Consider the following 21,651-nt stretch of genomic DNA (forward strand, 5'->3'; position numbering starts at 1 on the left):
TTATGATGTGGCCTGTCAATGTGTATGTGTGTGACCTGCAAAGGAAGAAAAATAGGATTTATGTTTTTCTGAAACTTACTGCTGGATAAGGTCTGCTTATAAAAAGTCATTGGAGCTGCTGGTGTGTCTATTTTTAACTCTGATCTTTTTTTTTTTTTTCTTTTTTTTTTTTTTTTTAATATTAGAAATGAAGCCCTTATCTTTATGGGAGCCCTGGAGATCTAGTGGTATTTTACAACTCAGGGGAATGAAATAAAAACTTTATTTTTTGATTTTTTTTAAAAAAAAACAAAGGGGGATCTTTAGCCAGCCTGATGAATGGTTTCAGGTTTCTGTTTGCTGTTTAACCATTTAACTCCAAGTGCTATTTCACACCTTAGGGAAGGGACACTTGTTAAATTTAGCTCTCCTCTTGGGAATGCATCCTTTTCTTTTTTTTCCTTCCTGAGACTTTGAGCAAACCCATGAAACACAAGGCAGTCTCATGGCTTTTCATGGGAATGAGAAAAGCTAAACTATTTTTAAAATCCCTTTGCAAAAGCATTTTTTAAACCCTGCAGGGAAAGAAACTTATCAAAGCAGTGGGGAAGGGGCCATGTGCCTGACTGGCTTTTATTTGTGCAGGAACACTTGAATTTGCATTTTGCAAAATGCTCTTTCTTTAAGTGTCTTGTGCATCGTCACGCTTCTAGGACAGGGGCACCAGGTGAAGGTGCAAACGTGGAGGTGCCAGAAGGCTGAGCCCACCATGCAACGTGCCCCTGAATGTGTTCCTTTTTCTTAGCCTGCTTGTTGGGTCATCCTGGGAGGCTGCAGAGAGCATCCTCCTGCCAGGACACAGCGCTGGCCTCGGTGGGTGATAAAGGCAATGATCCCAGCAGCTCTGCTGCAGCCTTCTCCCCTTCCATGGACAGGTACAAGGCACAGAACTACCCCAGCAACTGCGAGAAGATAACCATCCTCAACACCACCTCCTTGGAAGCAGAGGTGCATTTCTTCTTTGAGCACGACCTCAAAGCAGACACGTTCCTTTTGGACCCTCCCAGCATGACGCTGAAACCCAACGAGAAGCAGGTAGGGGACGGGCAGGCAGCGGTGGCAGCACCCAGGGGCTGCTCCTCCTGCTCACCAAACCCTCTTCTCTGCTTTTTTGGGGGGCTAGGAGCTGAGCCTTTGGGCGTACCCCACGTCAGCTGGCCTCATTGAAGACAACCTCGTGTGCTGCATTAAGGAGAACCCGGAGCCGGTGGTCTTCCCCTTGTGCTGCCAGGGGGTGCGGGTGGAGCTGGGGGTCAGCCCCAAGCAGGTGCACTTCGACAAGCTGCTGCTGCACAGGTCAGCCACCCGCTAGGGCAGGGACAAGAGCAGTTTGGGCTCTCTGGCTGGCCGTGTGCCTGCTTAGGATGGGGCTGGACCAACATCTCTCCTCCCCTCATCACTTCCCAGTCTCCAGCTCGCCATTCCTCGCTGGCTGGGACATCCCGTGGTGGCTGTGAGCTCCACAGTCCCCAGCAGTGCTGGGCATTGGGTATCCTGATCCACAGCAGAGCTGTGTGTGCCCCGGTGCTCGTGTTAGCTGACTCCAGCTGGACATGCTGGAGAAGTCCCTGTTCCACATGTTGTGGCCCTGAGCCACTGCTTCATCAGTGTCCCTCTGTTCCCAGGGGAAGAGCCTGCTGGGTCAGCTCCAGCTCTCCAAACACCACAGCAGTCCAGTTGCCCTTCCCTAACTCCCTTTTTCTGGCTGCTGTCCCCCAGGACCTCACCTCTCAGGCTTATCACATAGGGCAGACACCCAACTGGTCCCACCCGTGGGGCTGCCCCGAGCTGCCTCCAGTCGCGATGCTCACTCAGCCGCCGGTGCTGAGCATCCCCGTGTCCCTGCAGGAGGGACAGCAAGAAGCTGGTGCTGCGAAACTCCAACCCGCTGCCCGCAGCCTGGAGGCTCAGCGGGCTGGAAAACCTCGGCGAGGACTTCTCGGTGTCACAGGACGAAGGCGTGGTGGGGCCCTGCACAGAGCTGGAGGTGTACCTGCATTTCATGGCCACCAAGGCGCTGAGTGTGAAGAAGACCATCCGGCTGGAGGTGAGGGCACCCTGCTCTCCCCGGCAAGGCTCACCTGAGGTCCCGAGGGATGGAGGCAGTGCGGGGAGGGTATCCTTCAAAGAGGGCTAAAGGAGGAGGCTTCTTGAGCTTCCTTCTGCTTGTGATTTTGGGGTGGGCAGGTCTTAGCAGCAAGGGACTCCTGCTGATGGATGGCTTTTTGGAAACCAGGTGACTACTAGGGTGTTCTTGCAGCCGAGCTTCATCGAGCAAGTGTAAAACCACCACAGCAAGTAAATTGTGGAGTGAGGGAGAGATGTACATGCAGACACAAGCTGTGTCCCTGACGCCTGCTGCCTCAAACTGCATTTGCAATGCATCCCTGAGCATCCCCATCCCAGATAGCTGGGTGTTGTCCCCACATGGTGTCAGCCTGGATCACGGGGCAGCATCCTGAGCCCATGCCACAGCACCTTGCTGCTCTGCAGAGCTGAATGCTGTCGTTTGGTTGTCCAGACGTTGGTGCATTCTCAGCATCCATCCTGAAGTCCATCTGTGGCTTTTAACATAGGGCAGCAAACTCTCACCCTGGGATTTTGTCCCCCATGGCTGCCTTTCGGTGAGGGTGCTGGGCAATTTAAGAGACTGATAGCCCACAAAGCAGGGGAGGCCATGGTGGAGCCAGCCAGTAGAGACAAGGACCATTCTGTCACCTACTGAAAGAATAGAGGAGAATTGTCCGAGCAGTGTTTGTTTCTTGCTGCCTCAGGTTTCAGATGCAGAGAACATCCTGGGGATTGTTCAGATTGAAAATATCCAGATCCACGCGGAGGCCTATGATGTTGCTCTGAGCATCACCATCCCTAAAGGTCAGTGGTTGCACCCAAACCAACATAGTCCAGGTTGCAGGCTGCTGGCATCTCCTGGAGGCGCAGCGTAGCACATAGAGTTGGTGGATCTGTGCCTGGAAGCAGAGAGATGGAAACCAGGCTCGTTAGCTGCTGACTCCTGCAGGTGCTCTCCAAGCAAGAGAAAGGGCAGCAGAGCAGCTAGGGAAAGCTCCCAGGATGGGGAAACCTGCTGAGGATTTTGTGATGTCTGAGAACTTTGTTTATGTACCTTGTCACTTGGTGCAGCCTCCAGCAGCTCTCAGATATTCACCATCTCCTACCTCTCTCTGTGGGAACACTGCAGGTACAGATGGCAACGTGGATTTTGGAGTCCTTAAGGTGCTGGATGATACAAAGCAAGCACTGACCCTGAAGAACAAAGGGAAGTACGAGATCGCATACAGGTGGGTCGCAGCTCTGGCTGCCTGCTCTGTCCGTGCACAGTGCCACCCTCTGCCCAGCTCTGTGTCCCGGTCTGTCCATGGCTGGAACCTTTTCCCATGCTGGCTTCCTCATAGTTTGAGTAAACACAAAATCCAGGCTCTTGTACCTCAAATATTTTAACAGAGAATGCAGCCACAAGTAGTTCTTTACAGCTCAGCAGGAACCAAAAGAAGAGGCTGAAATTTAAGCTCCCCGTACTGCTGAGATTGGTTCCCTTCGTTTGAGGGTGTACTCATTTCTCTCTGTGAAGGTCTTCAAAGGAGGGAATGACAAAATCAGTGTTGAAGTGAGCTTACAGCACTCTTGTCTGTAGTCTGTGTCAAAATCTGGGATTTCCCAAGCAGAAATGGATCCTTTCATTTATTTATTTTTTTTTTCCTTAAGGTCCTATGCAAGGTGCTGGCTGTGCTGCTGCCACCCAGGACCTCTAACCACAGAGGTCTTTGTTCCTTCCCTTTGTCCCCAGCTTCCTGATAGAAAATGCAGATACCAGCATCCCAGACTTGGCATCCCACTTCTCTATCCAGCCACAGGAAGGCATGCTGACCGTCTCTGAGCGCCCCGTGCAGGTCCAGCTGCTCTTCCACCCCAAGGCAGAAATAAGCATCGAGGACAAACCCATCCTGAAGTGCCAGGTGAGCTGCCCAAGCCAGGGGGACACTTGTCCAGGTGTTAGCAGGACGTGTGTCCCCTAGAAGGAAAGGTTTAGCTGGGGAACCCTCTCTTAGATGTATACAGCAGTCTTCCAGAAGCTGTTGGGGATGCTTCTTAAGTAGAGCTGAAAATCTGGCTCTGGAGGAGGCATTGAAACAGCTGGATTTAAATAGGGGAGGTTGAAGGGGACATGGGGTGGCATTAGGGGACAGCGGGGCTGGCTGCCTTGCTGCCTTACCAACCCCTCCCCTGGCTGCAGGTGATTGAGCCCAGCCTCTGCAATGGAGGGGAGACCATCGCCATCATCCCCGTGCGGGTGTCCGCCAAAGCTGTGTTCAGCAAGTACAGCATCACCCCGGCCTCGTTCATCAACTTCGGCGCCCTGGTCAACGGCACCAAGAAAACCTGCGCCATCACGCTGGAGAACAGAGGCAGCCTCGACTTTAAGTTCCTCGTCTGCAGAGCGGACCAGGATGTGTCTGGGCTGGCAAGGAAAAGGTGAGGGAAGAGCTGCAGCACCCTTCCCAGCCAGGGCTGCGGGAAGGGAAGGTGTGTGACCAGCAGGCTGGGCACTGGGTCCTGGTCCCTTTGCGAGCAGGGGACCCAAAATGCTTCAGTGTCTGCACGTGTAGGACAAAGCTGGTGGTATGGCTGGTCTGTCCCTGCCCTGTGGCAGCAGAAGGAGCCATCAGGAACGTGAACCTGGAAGGATTTCCTTCATAGGGAGGAAGGTCAGCCCCTGGCCTCGGAGGATGGCCAGGGGAGCTCAGCACCGTGGGTGTTTCTGCTTTCTCCCCCCAGCGCCCTTTACAAGAAATCCAACCACTCCCAGGAGAATGAAAACGTAGGCAAGGTGATAACCTCTGCGAAGCAAAGCAAGCAGTCCCTGCAGAAGGAGACGAACACCTCCATGCAGGTGGGTGGCTCCTGCTCCCCCAGCATGTGGCAGGGTCAGGGGGCTTGACTGTGTCTGGGACGGGGCTCACGGCTGTGGAATGGGACATGGTCTGTGTGTGCAGGTGCTTGGATCTCAATCCCTTCCCAGCCACCAGCAGAGGCTCAGACCTGGAGCCCTCTGGGGCTCTCCCTTCCCTGCCCTCTCATCCTGGGGCTGCCCCTGGGCCTTGGACCATCCCTTCTTGCCCTTGGCCCATCTGGAGGCCAGGAGGTGGCACAGTCCTTTCTGGGGATGCCCAAGGCCAGGCTGCCAGCCCTCAGCCTCTCCCGGGGCTCTTTCTGCAGGCTCGCTTCACCGTGGGCATGTTCACGGTGTACCCCGGCTTTGGCTCCATCCATCCTGGGGACGAGCAGACAATCACAGTGGATTGCCACGCGGAGCCGCTGGGGCTGTGCGAGGAGCACCTCTCCATCGATATCAGCGACAGGGACCCCAGTGACAACCCCCTGGGCATCCCCTATACCCTGCTGGCCGAGTCCTGCCTCCCAGGTACGCCCATCCCCAGGTTCCCGTGGCCAGACCTGCTGCTGCTGAGCACCCGGACCTCTTGAAAGGGCTGCAACCCCCGAGGGTTTTCATGTGCACCAGTGGGAGAGGCTGGGAGGGGTACAAGAAAGGGCAAAGAGGAAGCAATGCCCTTTAAGACTGAGGGTTCCTGGGCTTCCAGGCAAGAGTTTTGCAGTGACTTGGCCAGAAGGGGCTTATCAAGCCTTCTGTGAGGCCAACAAGGTCCAGCTAAACCCAGCAGGAAGCCTTCTCCATCTCAGCCCTCCCTCCTTTCTTCTCGCAGCATTTGTGGCTGACGACATAGGGTCCATCTTTGAGGAGCACCGCATCTGCAGCAACACCAGCCTCTGCCAGATCCTGCAGACCGTGCAGGACAAGGGCGTGTTCATCACAGACGAGAACAAGTTCATCTTCACCAACATCCTGGTTGGGCACCGGGCCACTGCTCGCTTCAAGATCCGCAATGTGGGCAAAGTCCCCTGCAACGTGGTCCTCTCCATCAGACCCATCTCTGGTAAGGTAAGAAATAGAAGCCAAGATGATTGTTGTTCTTCTAAGGTAGGAGCCTGCCTCGTTCTCCAGGTGTACCTCACCCGTTCTAGTCCAGCTCTGTGCAGATGAAGCTATGGGGGAGAGCAGCAGCCCTAGGTGGCAGCTGGTTTGAACTCAGCATGTCTCAAGCAAGGTTTTGGCTCATTCCTCTGTTTGTGGAAGCACTCAGAGCAAGCTTTGGCCCTCCTGGGCTTTATGGCAGCTCCGTCTCTGAGGCCAGCACCACTTTGGAGTCACCCCCCGAGACAGAAGGGTCCTGTCCTGTCCCCAGCCACCACTACGTGCATCAGACTACACCACACAGAAGGGTGTTTCCTCCTAACTCTGCTCCGTGCGCTTCCCCCAGCTCAACAGCCGCATCAGCGATGTTTTTGAGGTGGTCCCCATCCAGATGTGTGTGCCCAGCCGCTCCCACGCCTTCGCCACAGTGACCTTCACTCCACAAACCATGCAGAGCTACCAGTGCACTTTTGAAGCTTCACTTGATGCCCAGACAAGGTAATGCACCCTGTGAGCTCACGGGGGGACCTCTCTGATAGCTGCTTCTCCTCTGGCAGGATGTGGACTTGTCATCAATCCTGGCTCTTGTAGTAGCCCTAGGAAGAAGAGTTAGCACTGGATCATGTAGTAACTACTAGGTAGAGCAGGGCAGAAGAATAAGAGTTATAGTTTGGAGTGTATTATTGGCTATGAAGTCTGCTCAACGTTAGGTAGCCCACTGGAAGTTAGTGAATCAGAAAAATGTGGAGGTGCAGCTGCTGAGCTGGGGCTTTCCAAGGCCAAAGGGCTGGATGAAGTGGTTTCTGTGGCAGGAAGCCACCATACGTTATCTCCTCCTCGTTTATGTTCTAAGGAGACGACTGTATGTGATTAACCTAGGGTACGTCATGGTATTCCATATTAAAAAACAACTACAGCCCTTGTAAAAGCAGCTGGTTACTCTGTCCTGGAACCACGTTCAGGACATGGGAGGATAGGGACAAGGGGGGCTGTGGGTGGCACACATTCATTGCCTGGCAAATGGAAAATGGGTTATTGCCACCAACAACGAATTCTCCTCTGCCCCTCCTGCAGCCCTGCAGCAATTAAAGCCCAAAGCCTGACGTTTGATATCAGTGGAGAGGGGAATCTGCCTCGGGTCACAGTCCTGCGCCCGGTCCTTCACAGTAAGGGAGGGAACCCTCTGCTCCTCTTCAAGAAGCTGCTGCTGGGTGACTCCGAAAAACTCCCTCTGGTCCTTCATAACGCTGGCAGCGTACCCGTCCAGGTGAGGACTTGCCCGGGGAATGCACCCTCTGCTCTGGGAACAAGCCCTCCTCCCGTGGAGGAGAGAGAGGCCCCAGAAAACACAGCTGGGATGTGCTGCTACCCTGCATGACCCCTTCCCACCCCTCCCTGCTTGTGTTTTGGTTCTCAGTGGCAATGCGTGGTGTCCTAGTTAGGTTATTTTCTATCTGACCACATTTTACTACATTTTCATTAAACTCAGTTGTCGTTTAATTCCATTCTGCTCATTACTTCTTAATACTCTGTCCTGTTTACTTATATTTTAACTACGTTCCATCACCTCTGACCACTTTTTCTGTCTGATTTTACTTCCACTTCACGCTAAGAGTTGTGTGTGCAGCAGAGCAGCGTGCTGGGTTCCTAGTGGTGGACCAGCAGCAGCTCAGTGGTGGTCCATGGGTTCTCCTGTACCCTCACAGATGCGGTCTTGCTGTGTTCCCTTTTCTCAGGTGATGATAGATCTGTTGGACCAAGGGGGAGTTTTCTTCCTGAGAGCCAGGCCAACCACGCAGTGCATCTACCAGGCTGCAGGTATGAAGGAGGACTCTGCTGGAGAAGGTAGATGGAGTGTGGTCATCCACACAGGGAAGGGTGTGCCCCGCTTATGGTTTGGCCAAGCAGCAGGTATTAGAGACAGTTTCTTCCCTGGGGCTTTCTCTACCCCTACCTTTTCACGTGGACTTTGCACCACAGATTGTGCTGCTCCAGAATTTCTTCCTAGCGAGCTGTAGGAATTTTTTCTGCTCTTCTGGGCATGGTGGGTCAAGCTGTGGGAAAGTCCTGGGGAACTATCAGCACTTCAGTTGGACCATCCGAGGTCTTTGCTGTGTGTGGGGTGCTACCAGCCTGAATGAAGGCAGCCCTTGATCCCACAGCCAGCCAACAGAAGCCAAAACCACTATTTGACTCAGCTTAGGTATGGAAGGAGCTGGCTGGAAGCAGTTTGAGAGCCAGGTGTTAAGAAGTTAAGACACTTCAGGATATGCATGGTGTCATCATAGTCTTGTGAACACAGGAGGAACATCTAGAGCCTCTGGGGGGAGAACCTGTGCTTAGAGACAGCTGGGTTGCAGCCACTTATTCCTCTTATACCCTTTGGAGGTGTTTTCTCTGTGCAGCTGTGTCCCTGTCTCTCACTTCACTCTGCAGGGACGAAGCCCCACACTGCTTCCCTGGTCCTGCACCGTGGGGAATCAGCGGAGTTCGACGTGCTTTTCAAACCCAGCCTGCCCCAGCGCGTGGAAGGGAAGATCCACCTGTCCGTGGTGGACAACCCCTACGAAGAGACCAACATTCAGCTGGTGGGTGAAGGCTACGAGGATGACTTCACAATAGACAATATCCATGGACTCGTGGCAGACAGCGCTGAGGAGAGCCCTGAGGAGAGCTCTGAGGCCGATCTGGAGGAGGACACAATTGAAGGTAAGAGAGGAGAGGCTGCCAAGAGGGAATAAAGAATAGGAAAGTACACGTTTCTGTTCACCCTGGGCCAGTGTGGTGTGGCATAGCCTTAGTGGACAGATCCTGTTGCCTTCTGTAGCCTGCACAGCAGCCACACGTGGGAACACGAGGCCACAAGAGGTCTATTGGCACGTGGTGTCCTGTGGGGATGAAGGCCATGTATGATCCCATGTCCTCTCCAGAAGCAGTCCTGTGCCTGGCGGTCTGTGAGCCTGCCTGCCCTGGGCATGCTGCAATGCACGTCCCTCTGTACCACGTTCAGGGACGTGTCAGGGTGCATCTCTGAGGGACGGGGGTAGAGCAGGGAAGTGCATCTCCCAGAGGCAAGAGGTCTTGAAGCAAGGAAAAGGGTTGGACGTGCATGTTCTGGGGGTGGATGGACCTGGCTGCCCGCTGACATCCCTTGTGCTTCTTAACAGCTGTCAGAGCAGATCACATCCAGTTCGGGGACTGCCACATTGGGAAGCCCTACCAGGCCACCTTCACGATCACCAACCGCAGCCGGGCGGAGGCGATGCGGTTCGAGTGGCCGGCAGGCCCCCCGTTTCACTTCTCCCCCCAGGTGAGCTCAGGCAGTTCTGCCTTTCCCACTACCCAAACACTGCCAGACATCTGGGATCCACCGGTGACTTTCCACATACTGGTGCCACATTTCAGTGCCCCCCAGCAGATGCTGACTCTGCCAGACACGGAGCTTTGTTTGGGCAGGGCTCTCCACCCCACCAAAAAGGCTCCCTGCTATGGGAGGTGGTGTCCTCACTGCCGGTCCTGCCCTTGTGGCTGATTCCAGTTTGGTTGGCTCTCTGCTGTAGGTGGGACACCTCCATGCTGGCTGCACTAAGGACATCACAGTGACCTTGAAATCAGACGTGGCAGTCACCTTCAGAAGACAGCCTGTGAGGTGCAAGGTGGCCAGGATCGCCTTCCAGCTGCCACCAGAGCAGGTCACCGACTGGGACGACCGCCTGCGCACCGTCAAGTGGGTGGATACCACGAGGGGCCAGGCAGCCATGTGGCCTGTCAAGAAGAAGGTAAGGAGCACGACAGCAAAAGCTCACCCAGCTTCCACAAAACTAGGTGCCCACAGCAGCAGGCCACCATCTGCTGGCTTAGCAGTCCCTGCTTCCCCCTGAAATGTGAGCCATCTGTGAGTTTTGACCAGCGGTGTGTTTCTGGGGAGAGATGGATTCACTGCGAGCTGTTATGCTCACACGAGATGGGGAAGTCTGTTGGTGAGAGGTGTTTTAGTCACTTGCAAATGTCGGTCTCAGAAGTGTTACAGCCCATGTTATTTTATTTTTAGAACATTTTATTTAGAACATTTTTAGAACATTTTATTTTTAGAACACATTTTAGGGTGTTAATAACTCTTCATCTGATTCAGTGCCTTTTGTGCCAATGGAGAGTTAACCCCACTGTGCTCTAGCTCTTGTTTTGAAGTGGAGAGTGAAACTCGCTCTCATCTGCGCACTCTGGCTCGCCCACTGGCACATTTTGGGTGAGCTCTGTTTATGCTGCTGAGATTTCTGTTGTGGTCTCTATATCATGTGGGATATCTCATAATGGAGCAGCCCCAGCAGCATGGGGCAGTCATATGGGAGTCCAGAGTATAGTCTCTGGAAGCTCTTGCTTTCCTATAATTAGTGATGAAGCACTCTTATCCTGAGTGTCTCTTCTTTGGTTTCTGAGCCATTGTAAGACCACTAAACCATTTTTTTTTCCTCCAACCTTCTACCATCAGTAGCCAGAGGTTTCCCTAGTAAATTCATTCCCATGCCAGGATGCCTGGCAGCTGTTGTCCCACACGTGACATTTGGAAAGCACGTTCTAGATTTGTTCATTCTTGGGTTTCTCTATTCATGGAGCTCCACCAGGGGAGCTTAATCCCAATTTAGAGATGTGACAGATTTGTAGGGTGCCAGGAAAAAAGGTCTCTCTACAGAATTAGAACATGGGGACTGATAGCTGGTCATCATCCCCACCAGTGTGCTCACAGTCATGGTGGTGACTGCTTCAAGCAGCATGGAGGAACAAACACCTTAGTGATTAGCAGCAGGGTCAGATTTTGTCCTCCTTCCAGGGAAATAAATGGGAACGGTCCTTCCTAACCCGTATACGTGGTTGATTTTAGTGGCCCAAAGGCTCCAAGCTCAGCCTGGCTTTCTGGGCTATGCTCAGTGATTCCTCCCTGTCCTCTTTGGAGGTGATTGAGACAGACCCAGAACCAGCACACAGCCTCCTGGAGAGGAGCAGCCGCGAGGTGGAGCTTCGCCTCAGCGCTGTTGTCGATTACGCCGAGTTCAAGCTGGAGACGGACGCGATTCAGTTCAAGGAGACCTTGCTCTTCCAGACGAGGACGTTCACGTGAGTGGTGGAGGTCAGGCAGGGAGCAGCCTTTGCCCAGGCCTGCCACAGCACCACACAGCCAGTGCCTGCTTCCCCAGAGCCGTGGTGGGCTCCAGTGGCCGCTGCTTTTCCTTCTACTCATGCTCCCGTACCACCAGCCCCTGACACTTTCATTTCACAGCCATTTCATAAACCTCTTCCAATTTCCATCAGGTTGCTGAGACGTGGAGGGGAATGCTCCTGGCTGCGGTGCTGGGGAGGTACAATTCTGATGGGCCTTTCTGCTGAGAGCAACCATGGTTTTGCTCTCCTTGCATGTTGCCAGTCCTCACTTGCTCAAGGACAAGTTTGCTGTCAAAATGATGCCAACTTGAGATACGAGGCTGGAATAAACCCCTTGGGTTAAGTTTTCCAGGCACCATGTCTGCACCTTCCTTTAAATTCTAAACTTGCAATTACTTTGTCCCTGGCAGCCCAGGACAGCAATGGAGGCAAGGCTGGGGAAGAACACACTGCTCAGCACAAAGAAGGGCGCCAGGAGCCCACATGGCAGTGTTACTTCTCTACTTGGTTCAAATTTATGTTTTTTGCTTTGTTTTGTTTTGTTTTCCCTCTTGCTTTCCAGTTTCCAGCTGTCCAACACAGGGAACGTGGCCCTGGAATACACCTGGATGGAGGACGTGGGGGATGAAAGGGCAGCGAGCCGAGCCGGGGAGCTGCTCCTCACCACCCTGAAAGGTAAGACACTGGCTCTGCATGGCAGCTGGGGTTGCCCGGTGTGTTTTAGTCACTAATTTAAACTGGACTTAATGCTGTCTCTAAGAGATGAGGCTGTCTGACATGAAATAGCACCCAGACATTTTCCCAGGTGCTATAACACACTGATCTCTACAGCTAGTTGGCACAGGTTTGACCCAGGCCAATTCTGACAGTAGTTCCTGGAAATATTTTGGGAGCAAGCGCTGGCCAGAAACCATTCTGCGGGAGAAGTCTACATCTAGTAACTCCATTCTGGAGATGGAGAGAGTTTAACACGGAGTGAAGCAGCTGGCTTCAGTCCTGGGCTCATTTAATTTGCTACCGGAGACATAGCCTTCATCTGAGGCTGGAATCACTTCTGTGGAGTGATGTTCAGTGTCGTGTTTTGATCTAAGCAGTTCTCTGGTTCTGCTGGACCTTTTCACTCTATTTGCCCTCTCCTACCCCCAAATCTCCCTGCTGTCTGTCCTCACTTTCACACCTATCCTTGAGACTTTCCAGGATTACAACTCGGCCAGCAGTAACACAGAAGCAAGATGACCTTGACCACTCTGTTCCTCAATGGGAGACCTGCTGAAAGCATGGCCTTAGGGACATGCCAAGAGCATCCCGTCTCTCCTCCCATCCACTTGCAGCAGGAGGAACACCAGATTCCTTCTTGGAAGAAGATGTCCTGCTAACCTCTTCCTTCCCGCAGGGCATTTCGTCTCCTGTGCTTCTGGTGCCTCCGAGAAGCTCCAGCCCAGCCAGCAGGGCTGCTCTCTGGGGCATGACTCGTCCTCCCTGAGCTCACCCCCGAGCACCATCTGTGCCACCTCGCTCTTCTCTGTCGAGCCCCACAGTGGCACCATCCCTGCCGGCCAGGAGCAGCCCTTCCAGATGAAGTTCTCCCCGGTGTACATGGGGGACTTTGAGAGCCGCATGCTCTGCAGGTAGGAAGCATCCAGGATCGCTAACTTGTTAACTCAGGCTACCCTGAGTCATGGTATTGCCTCTGACTTGGGGGGTGGGAATGCAGAGCTGGGGACAGCAAGCCCCAGAGTCTGCAGAAACAACGAGCACTCAGGACCAAGCAAAGATGACTGCCTGGCCTTGTAAAAGCAGATATGGAGACACTGGGAAATGACATTTTATTTTTAAGCTCCTGAAGGATTGCGAACTCTGGAATGAGAGATCCAGAAAGGCTGTCTAGGGGCCAGCTAACCCCTAGCTATGCTTTAGCAGACAAACATGACCTCCTTCTCCATGCAGAAATTTGTGTGCTGCTCTAGGCACACCTCTGTTCGTGTTTCTGCCATGTCAGCTTTACAGTTCTGTTTGACAATGCTTGCACTGAGAGAGGATGCAGCACAAGCAGCCAGCAGCATGGAAATAATAACACCAGCCCCTTTCTTCCTAGTATTCCCAACCTGAAGCCGAATCAAAAGGGCCCAGAAGTGATCGTGAAGGGGAGAAGCCAGATGCCATTTTGCCACTTCGAGCTGGAAGACTCCGACTACATCACCGCAGAAAGGCGCAGCCCCGAGCTGCAGAACCCGAAGGGGACAACGCTGGGCCTCAACACGAGGGTGGTCGAGTTTGCAGCAATCGGCGTGTGTAGCAGGAACAGCAGGTAGGTGTGGGCATGGCTGCCCCTGTTGATGGTCTCTTGGTCACCCCCCTCAACCAGAGACCTCTCCAGCTCCTCTTCCAAGCCCCATGGCACATCTGCACCACGTCTGTGACCTGCTGACATGTGGCTGGAACAAGCTGGTCAGTGGCCAAGACCACATGGCCAATTTTTTGTTCTCTTTGCCCTTTTCTTCAGTATCACAGCTGGTAATGCCTCCTCAGTTGGTGTGGGTTGGTCTGGGAGGACCACGCATAGCCTGTGTTACGTGGCCATACAGCCTTTGTCCCTTTGAAAAGCATCCTCAGGACATTTTTGCTCCTTTGAGGCACCGGTCAACGGGGTCAGCAAAGGCTGCAACTAGTACAGACACTATCACCTTCCAAAGGAGTCTTGCTGAACTTGATTTTACCTTTTTAATGTGCAAAAGTTTGGCTATGCCCTTGCTAATTTCTTTCTCAAAGGCTGTTGTTATGTCTGCCTGGGAGGCAAACAGGGCCCCCAAAAAGCAGGCGCAACGTTCATGGTGCCAGTGTCGTCCACCTGTACCCTACAACTGGATGTCATCCAGGACTGGCAGTGCCTGACATTTGCTGCAGTATGGAATTATTGACCTCCCAAAGCCACCTTCATAGTCTTTTTCACTTTGTGTGCCCAGGACCTTCATGGTTATGAACCCAACCAGTTCCGCATACTCCTTCCAATGGACTTGCCAAGACCCTGCAGCTCCACCAGGACAGACAGCTTTCTTCTGCCTCACAGAGAGAGGGCAGATCCAGCCGGGGAAGAAAGCAGAGGTGGGTGCAGAAAGAGAAGAAGGTGGGTTCAGCACACATGCACACCAGTTTGGCACCAGCTGTGTCTGCACTCTCGGGATGTCCCACCTCATTGTGAGCTTGCTAAACCATGAAGCAACCTTTGAATACAGCACAAACAAGCTGGGAGATGAACCTGTTGTCACACTGTACCCCACTGGCCATGCCTTTGGGCTGTAAGTGGCATGGTGGCCTCTTTCTGACTTGGCAGTGCATGAGGTGGAGCTTTCTGGGGTTTCTCTGTGGTGCAGCATGCATCCCTCTTCCCTTACCCCTGCCAAGGGCAGCAACTTCCCTTCATTTGCCTCTTTCTCCCCAGATGAAGTTTGAATTCATCCCCCGGCATCTGGACATCACAGAGTCATTCTGGGTCTTTACAATCCCCGAGCAGAGCGTTTCGGTCCCGTTCCTGCTGGTGGGCAACACCACCGACCCGCTGGTGACTCTGGACAGGTCCCACCTGAACTTCCACTTGCTGTTAGTCGGTGAGCACCATGGTTGTACCTTATGCACTCAGATGTGTACTGCTCCAGTCCTCCTGCTCCAGCAAGCTCCAAAAAAGAAGCTGGAAATGGGATCAGGCACTGGCGTGAGCAGATCAGCCAGATCCTGGACATGAGTGTATGAGGGAGAGGAAGGGGAAGGGAGGAAGACATGGGTGTTTGGGGCATAGTGTGTGGTTGGGGCTTCTAAGAGAGGATTTGGGGGTGATACTGGGGATCCCAGGGGTCAGAAGCCCGTGCCCCCTCTGGCCAGGAGTACCATGCAGCAGTGGCCCAGCTGCCAAAGGGTTTGCAGCAGCTGCTCCATCCCTTCCCCAGGGCACAAGGTACACCAGACCATCTATATGATCAACAGCGAGAAGGAAGCCTTCAGCTTTGCCTTCAGAGAAAGCTCTCTCTTCTCAGAGGGATGCAACACCTCCATGAAAATAGAGCCCCTGGAAGGCTCCATCGCTCCCCTTTCAAGGTAATGTGGCAGCATCCCTGGCCATGTGCCCTCTCCCACCTGCCAAACGTTGCACGCTCACATTGCTTTTGAGGCTTTCTCCCCTCTGTAGTCACGAGATGACTCGCAGCAATAGCACACGTCCAGCTTGTTTCAATCTTTCCCCCTGGGGACACCGCGGGTCAGCACGTTTCTCTGTCTGGTGGCTGTGTCTGGGTTTCGCTGGACTTCCAGGCCCCTTTCCTAGAAAAGTGTGAGCTTGGATCTTTTATTTTTGATGATAAAAGCATGTTCTGGGGCTTCACCCTGAGCCAGGGGCTGTGCAAGCAGTGCCACAGGCCACCAGCACACCTGCTGACCCACCGAGGATGTCCCTGTGCCCACTCACAGCCTGCCCCAGTGACTGGAGAGAATGTGAGCTCTGGGTGGCTTTGCTGTGGCTTAAAAGATGCTGAGTTGTGACTTGGCACCGGCTGTGTGATAAGAGAGCACCCCATATCAGTTACTGCTCTCCCATGAGCCAGGCAGTACAGGGCCAAAAAAGATGTCAGAGGTGGTGAACGGAGCAGAAAAAAGGGTCTCCTTTCCCCAGGCTTCCCATTACAGTCTCCTTCACACCGACACTGGAAGGAGAGGTGGTCTTCAACCTCAAGTGTGATGTCAAGAGGAAGACGGAGCCCCTCTGCTTGAATATCAAGGCCAGTGGCTACAGCACGAGTGTGTCCGTCAGGTGTGAGCATGGCGACGGCTGCAGCACCGAGCTCAGCACGCAGGACATCAACATCATTGATTTCGAGGAGGTGAGCAGGGCTTGGTTATCTTCGTTTAGGTGTATAAGCTGGTCTCAAGAGAGCGAGGCTGAGCCTTGACAGCGGTCCCCAGCCCCAGGAAGGCCCCAGGAGCACACGAGGAAGCAGCACGTGCTGTCAGCTGGTGCTCCACGTGTCCTCGCCTCTGTCTCCCTGCAGGTGCAGCTGAACGAGAGCACCAAGTGCGTCTTCAGCATCCACAATAGCGGAAAATTCGGCTTCAGCTTCTCGTGGGAGCTGAGCGGCCCTGCAGCCCGGGTGCAGCACCTCACCCTTGTCCCTCAGACGGGCAACGTGCAGGCTGAGAGCAAAGTGGAGACCCAGCTGGTCTTCCACCCGCTGAAAATGTGCTCTTTAAAGGACGTGGAGCTGACGCTGCAGGTGAGGCACCCATGTTTGGCACGGGACCTTCGCCTTCCCCATGCACCAGCAGGAGCCATAAATCCCAAAAACCTTCCCCTCCCAGGCCACCTTCTGCTGTCCTTCAGCACCTGGTTTTCCTTATTGTCCCCCGTGCCATTCCTCAGCCACCTCTGCTGTTTGTGGTTGCAGTTCCCATCCCTTCAGCTGGCTCACGCTGTATCTCTGCCCCCCAGATCAGCCAGGGTCCCACATTTATCTGCATGTTCCTGGCCACCGTGGTAGTGCCCGCTGTCCAGTTCTCTACCACCAGACTCAACTTTGGAGCCTGCTTCGTCTACCAGGCTGGGATGCCACCTGCCCAGCAGATCCTCGTCATCATGAACAAAGCAGATAAGGATGTCAGGTAGGGCCTCACACGCTCCTTCAGCTCTTGCTTGGTGTGTCCTGGCTCCACGTCCTTGCAGCAAGCAGGGCTGTTGGCCAAACAGGGGTTGGGCTGCATGAGGAGACAGGGTCGGGTGTCACAGGCAGGCTGAGCAGGCTGCACCGCTCTGCTCTGAGCTCCTGGGGTCTGACCAAAAGCCTGGCTGAGGTGTCCCAGGGAAGCCACAACAGCAGGGAGCTGGGTGCAGCCCATGGACCCATCCCATCCTGCACGCTGAGTGTGACACCCTGCCTGGCAGCAGGAGCCCCTATCTGTTTGTTGAGCTTTTCGGCTGCTTTACCCCAGAATTCATGCTATCTTTATGTTCAAACGTGCTTCTCCCTCCTGCTGTGACACAGCAGGCTCCTTCATGCCCAGCTGTGCTGGCTGTGAGGCTTCACTAAGCATTCCCCTGGGATGCATTTGCCATCATTCACGTCTCCTCGGGCTGCCGGCCACACAAGGGACCAGGTCAGCCCATTTCCCACTGCTGAGCACGAGGAGACCTCGTGCCAGGATAACGCACCCCGGGAGGGACCATCCGGGCCCTCCTGGCCTGAGGATGCAGTGAGAGGAGATGGGAGAGCCCCGAGCAGCCCCGATGTCTCCCGTGGAGCACACGCAGCCTTGTGACACCTCTGCTTCTCCCTGTGCTTTCTGCCAGCCTGAGCTGCCTGTTCGAAGGCACCGCGTACCTGGAGGTGGGCTGCCCAGCGTGCATCCTTCTCCCAGGAGGGGCCGTGGAGGTGCCCATCACTTTCTATCCCAGAGAGGTTGCATCTTACCAGGAGCTCATCCATTTTGAAATCAATGGCCTTTACCACCAGACTGTGGAGATCCAAGGAAGGGGCACGGAAATGAAGGTGGGATGACATCCAAATCCTAAAACTCGGGTTACAGACCACTATCATGGCTCTCTCACTTCCCCACCCCTCTTCCTTTGCCCTCTTCTGCTTTTCTGCCATGTGGGGGTAGAAAACCTTTCCTCCTCCTTGCCTTTTGCTTCATACTAATCCCTCCTGCCTCAGGTTGATGTTGTGGAACCACAAGGAAAGGTGGTGAAGCTGGGAGCCCTCTCCATCGGGCAGACGGTGAAGAAGACTGTCACCATAGCAAACAACAGTCTCGCCCCGCTCACTTTCAAGCTCAGCTTCAAGTCCTCTGTGCCAGAGCTGCAAGAACACGGGGTAAGGCTGCTCCAGGTGGAAGCTAGCATTAATTGCAGTTGTGTGCTGTGTTGGCTGCCTGTGTGCTGCCCTGCCCTGCCTCCTGAGGGTGCTCGATCAGTAGATACCTGCGATGTGAGGTGTCACAGCTCCCCTAGCAGCCAGCAGTGAGAAGCAGGCACGATTCCTCTAGTTTGGTTCAGACACCAGTGTTTGGATGTGTATTTCAGATATGTGAAGATAAGGGATTTCAGATATGGGAAGATAAGGGAAGCAAACCAGTCTTTGATGACCGAGAGTTACAGCTCTCTTGAGGTTTGCACAGGATGACTCTGGAAGGTGCAGTCCTGCTTGCCATGGCCAGAAGGATGTGTCACAGGAAAACACCTTAAGAGGGCGAGATTCACAGCTCGGTTGCCAGATGAAGCAGTTTCCACCCGTTTCTTTGCGCAGGTTCTCTGCTTGCACCCCACCGGCGAACTGAATCTGAAGCCCAAAGGAGACACCTGCAAAGTGGAGGTGGTTTTCTCCCCAAAGCGCCGCATCCAGCCGTTTGCTGGGGAAGTGATTCTGGAGAGCAAGGGCCTGGCGCTCTCCCTCTTCATGGTGCAGGGCTCCTGCCAGGGCATCCACGTCAGCCTGGACCAGGAGCACCTCAACTTCGGAGCGGTGCTGCAGCAGAGCCAGGTGTCGCAGCGCATCGTCATGCAGAACACGGGCGACATAGGAGTCAAGTAAGGCAACCCCCTGCTCCGTCTGAGCACTGGGAGCTTGGGCGAGGGTTGGGTGGTGCTGTAGCTTGCCCAGACAGCTCTCCTCTGCTTTTCTCGTCCCACTGGAGAGCCGTGCAGCTGAGATTGTGCAGCTGGAATACACCCACATCTTTTATAGACGGGTGCAAGCTGAGTCCTGCTCAGCTTGAAACCTTGCCATCCCTGAGATCCCGCGGAGAAGCCCGCAGGAGGTTTGGAGCAGCACGCTGCTTCTGCAGCCTCCCCATCGCTAATCCTTCCTTCTGTCTTTGTGCTCTCCTTGGCAAGGTTTAGGTGGGACGTCAAGAGCTTCAAGCCCGATTTCTCCATCAGCCCCACGAAGGGGTACATCTCCCCAGGAATGGACGTCCCCTTCGTCGTCAGCTTCCACCCCTTGACGCCGAGCCTGGCTATCCAGTACGAGGGGCTGCGGTGCTCCATCCAGGGCAGCGAGCCACTCCGGCTTACGCTGGCGGGGTGCTGCCTGGAGGCCCCCGTGAGCAAAGAGGTAACAGCAGCAGGGCCAGGATGGAGACTGGAGGCCCCTCACCTGCTCCCCATTTCTTTCTCCCCTCCTAGGGAAGCTGCAGCCTCATCAGCAGCATGCAAAAGACTCATTCCTCTCCCTTTTTCTGAGAACAAGCAGCTTGGTTGACCCCAAAGCCTATGGTCTGAATGGACATGTTGCATATAACTTTTCCTAAAATGTGTCTTGCTGTGCTCCAGAGCCTGGTATAGATCCGTTCGGAGTCCTTTACAGCTCTCCCAGCCCCCCAGACAGCGCAGGACCCCCTTCCAGCTGGGGCTGATAGCCCACACTGCCTGCCCCACAGCTCCCACCCCAACACCAGGCTTCTGCCTCTTCCTCTGCCCCCTCTGCCAGCTGGTGAGCAGGTGCCAGCCCCGTGGCAGTGAAAGGATCCCGCTGGACAGCCAGGCCCCCTCTGTGCTCCTCCGTTGCAGACGCTGATGTTTGCATGTGACGTGCGCGAGACGCACAGCCAGACCGTCCTCCTGTCCAACCCAAGCAACGAGGCCTGCACTGTGAAGCCCATCATTGAGGGCGAACACTGGAAAGGGCCTGAATTTTTCCACCTGGAGGCCAACGAGCAAAACAAGCCCTACAAGATCACCTACAACCCCCTAACCATGAGCTCCGACAAAAAGAAGCACCAGGTCTGTGACGGGCCAGCATGCTGACCCTTGTAGCATGACCCCCAGAGCTCCCCCTGCTTTGGGCAGGAGGTTGGACAAGATGTTCTCCCCCAAACCTGGGTTATGATCAGCTTATCCTACGATCCTCTGTTGGAAGCTGGGTTTCTGCGTGGCTAAAGGCCAGGCATAGAAGAGCTAATCTGAAAAGCCAGGTTGTCTGAAGGCCCAGGAAATGAGATTTATTCTCATGTTACAGCTCCTGGTCCCTGCCCATGCAGCCCAGGGGGGCTCAGAGCCCTCCATGCTCATCTCTGTGGGCTGCACAAGCTCCCCAAGCCCTGGGCAGCACTGTGCTGCTGGCCCTGCCGTGGCTCGGGGTCTTTTTGCAACAAGGGGGGCAAAGCTGTGCTGCTGGTCTGAGAGCAGTCTGTCGGGTGGGATCCTGCCCAGGGCCTCTCTTGGCATCGCCTTCAGCGATGTGGGAGCTTTGGAAGGAGCCTTTCCTAAGGGGCCCAGGCTGAACAGAGAGGGGTGATTTTTCCCTTCCATTTCCATGGGCACTGTTTGTGAGACAAGCCCTTGGATCAAGGGTAGTCAAGCTTAGCAATGCCCTGTGCTTGTGCCAGCCTGAGCGGGGACAGTGACACCACCTCCACCTGTGGGTCACAGCTCTACTGCCTGCATCACTCAGTGCTGCTCGAGTCACAGGGACCTGCAACAGTCTGGGGGTGCTTGAGAGCCAGTAGCTGTTCTGGCCAGAAAGCAAAAGAGCTCACCCCATCCCGTTCTTTATTTCTAGGGCTCCATCTTCTTCCCCTTGCCAGACGGGACAGGTTTGCACTACCTCCTGCAGGGGACTGCTGAGGGCCCCAAGTGTTCGGGGACCATCGTTCGGGAGGTACCGTGCAGGACCTCCTACACCGAGCTCATCCCTGTCTCCAACTGGCTGAGCAGACCCCAGAGGTGAGTCGTGCCCCGAAGCCTCATCCCACCAGCAGTCCCTGCAGCGCCTGGGAGCTCCTTCCAGCAAGCTTCTCCTTGGCCACTCGTGGCCGTGGATGCCTGGGGTCACAGTGTCCATGTTCAGCCCCATCCTGGGGGGCTCTTCTGGGGTGCTGGCTCCCTCTGCTTGGTGCAGGGAGGAGGAGAGGGGCTGTGGCATTTCCCCCGTATCCTACAGGAGTCCTTCCTACTGACCTTCCTCGCCTCCTCCTCATCCCCAGGTTCCTCGTGGTGATGGACATCCTCAAACCAGAGAACCTGGAGAGCGGCTCCATGCTGCGTGGGCTGGAGTACATTGACGTGCCTGGCTCCGACAAGAAGGACTACAAGCTCACCTTCCTCTCCTACAAGGAGGGCGTCTTTAGCACAATGGTAAACGCAGACACCAGGCTGCAGGATCCTTCGAGGGGCTCTTTGGGGTCTTTCGAGGGGCTCTTTGCTCCCTGAGAAGCCCCGTGCCTGTTTTCACACCTCCAAGTGCCAAACGCGGGGCTGTAGGTCCTGGGTCCCACCAAACAGCAGGCACCTCCACCTTGCACTGTCGCTCTCAGTGCGAGTCCCCTCGAGGGCTGCGTAGTCCTCGTGGGTCGGGATGTTTGTGAGGGGGAAGCAGTTGGAGAACACAACGTGGAAATGCCTCGTGCTCCTCCTAGGTGGCTGCTGTGGCTGTTGTGGAGGCAGGGTGCTGAGCTGCAGGGCTCTGCAG

General features: G+C 54.6%; 1 protein-coding gene across 7 annotated transcripts in view; it reads left to right on the top strand.

Moving 5' to 3' along the window:
* The window catches only part of HYDIN (HYDIN axonemal central pair apparatus protein), a gene marked incomplete at its 3' end in the record, with an annotated part of 119,477 nt that overhangs the window by 96,137 nt on the left and 1,689 nt on the right, over window positions 1-21,651 (top strand). For all 7 annotated transcript variants that reach the window (XM_084533471.1, XM_084533470.1, XM_084533472.1 and 4 more), the window contains 33 exons: window positions 915-1,074; window positions 1,163-1,335; window positions 1,888-2,086; window positions 2,814-2,913; window positions 3,239-3,338; window positions 3,845-4,013; window positions 4,292-4,530; window positions 4,834-4,948; window positions 5,275-5,479; window positions 5,781-6,016; window positions 6,396-6,547; window positions 7,124-7,316; window positions 7,786-7,867; window positions 8,486-8,758; window positions 9,217-9,359; window positions 9,610-9,828; window positions 11,001-11,161; window positions 11,769-11,881; window positions 12,600-12,834; window positions 13,302-13,514; window positions 14,170-14,308; window positions 14,646-14,811; window positions 15,148-15,295; window positions 15,867-16,074; window positions 16,243-16,464; window positions 16,680-16,849; window positions 17,535-17,733; window positions 17,899-18,057; window positions 18,490-18,770; window positions 19,077-19,296; window positions 19,752-19,964; window positions 20,743-20,906; window positions 21,167-21,317. In XM_084533471.1, coding sequence (XP_084389597.1) covers window positions 915-1,074; window positions 1,163-1,335; window positions 1,888-2,086; window positions 2,814-2,913; window positions 3,239-3,338; window positions 3,845-4,013; window positions 4,292-4,530; window positions 4,834-4,948; window positions 5,275-5,479; window positions 5,781-6,016; window positions 6,396-6,547; window positions 7,124-7,316; window positions 7,786-7,867; window positions 8,486-8,758; window positions 9,217-9,359; window positions 9,610-9,828; window positions 11,001-11,161; window positions 11,769-11,881; window positions 12,600-12,834; window positions 13,302-13,514; window positions 14,170-14,308; window positions 14,646-14,811; window positions 15,148-15,295; window positions 15,867-16,074; window positions 16,243-16,464; window positions 16,680-16,849; window positions 17,535-17,733; window positions 17,899-18,057; window positions 18,490-18,770; window positions 19,077-19,296; window positions 19,752-19,964; window positions 20,743-20,906; window positions 21,167-21,317 — 5,920 coding nt within the window. The remainder of the gene's footprint in view (window positions 1-914; window positions 1,075-1,162; window positions 1,336-1,887; window positions 2,087-2,813; window positions 2,914-3,238; window positions 3,339-3,844; window positions 4,014-4,291; window positions 4,531-4,833; window positions 4,949-5,274; window positions 5,480-5,780; window positions 6,017-6,395; window positions 6,548-7,123; window positions 7,317-7,785; window positions 7,868-8,485; window positions 8,759-9,216; window positions 9,360-9,609; window positions 9,829-11,000; window positions 11,162-11,768; window positions 11,882-12,599; window positions 12,835-13,301; window positions 13,515-14,169; window positions 14,309-14,645; window positions 14,812-15,147; window positions 15,296-15,866; window positions 16,075-16,242; window positions 16,465-16,679; window positions 16,850-17,534; window positions 17,734-17,898; window positions 18,058-18,489; window positions 18,771-19,076; window positions 19,297-19,751; window positions 19,965-20,742; window positions 20,907-21,166; window positions 21,318-21,651) is intronic.

Source organism: Aythya ferina, assembly GCF_964211825.1.
Source record: "Aythya ferina genome assembly, chromosome: 12".
Classification (NCBI taxonomy): domain Eukaryota; kingdom Metazoa; phylum Chordata; class Aves; order Anseriformes; family Anatidae; genus Aythya; species Aythya ferina.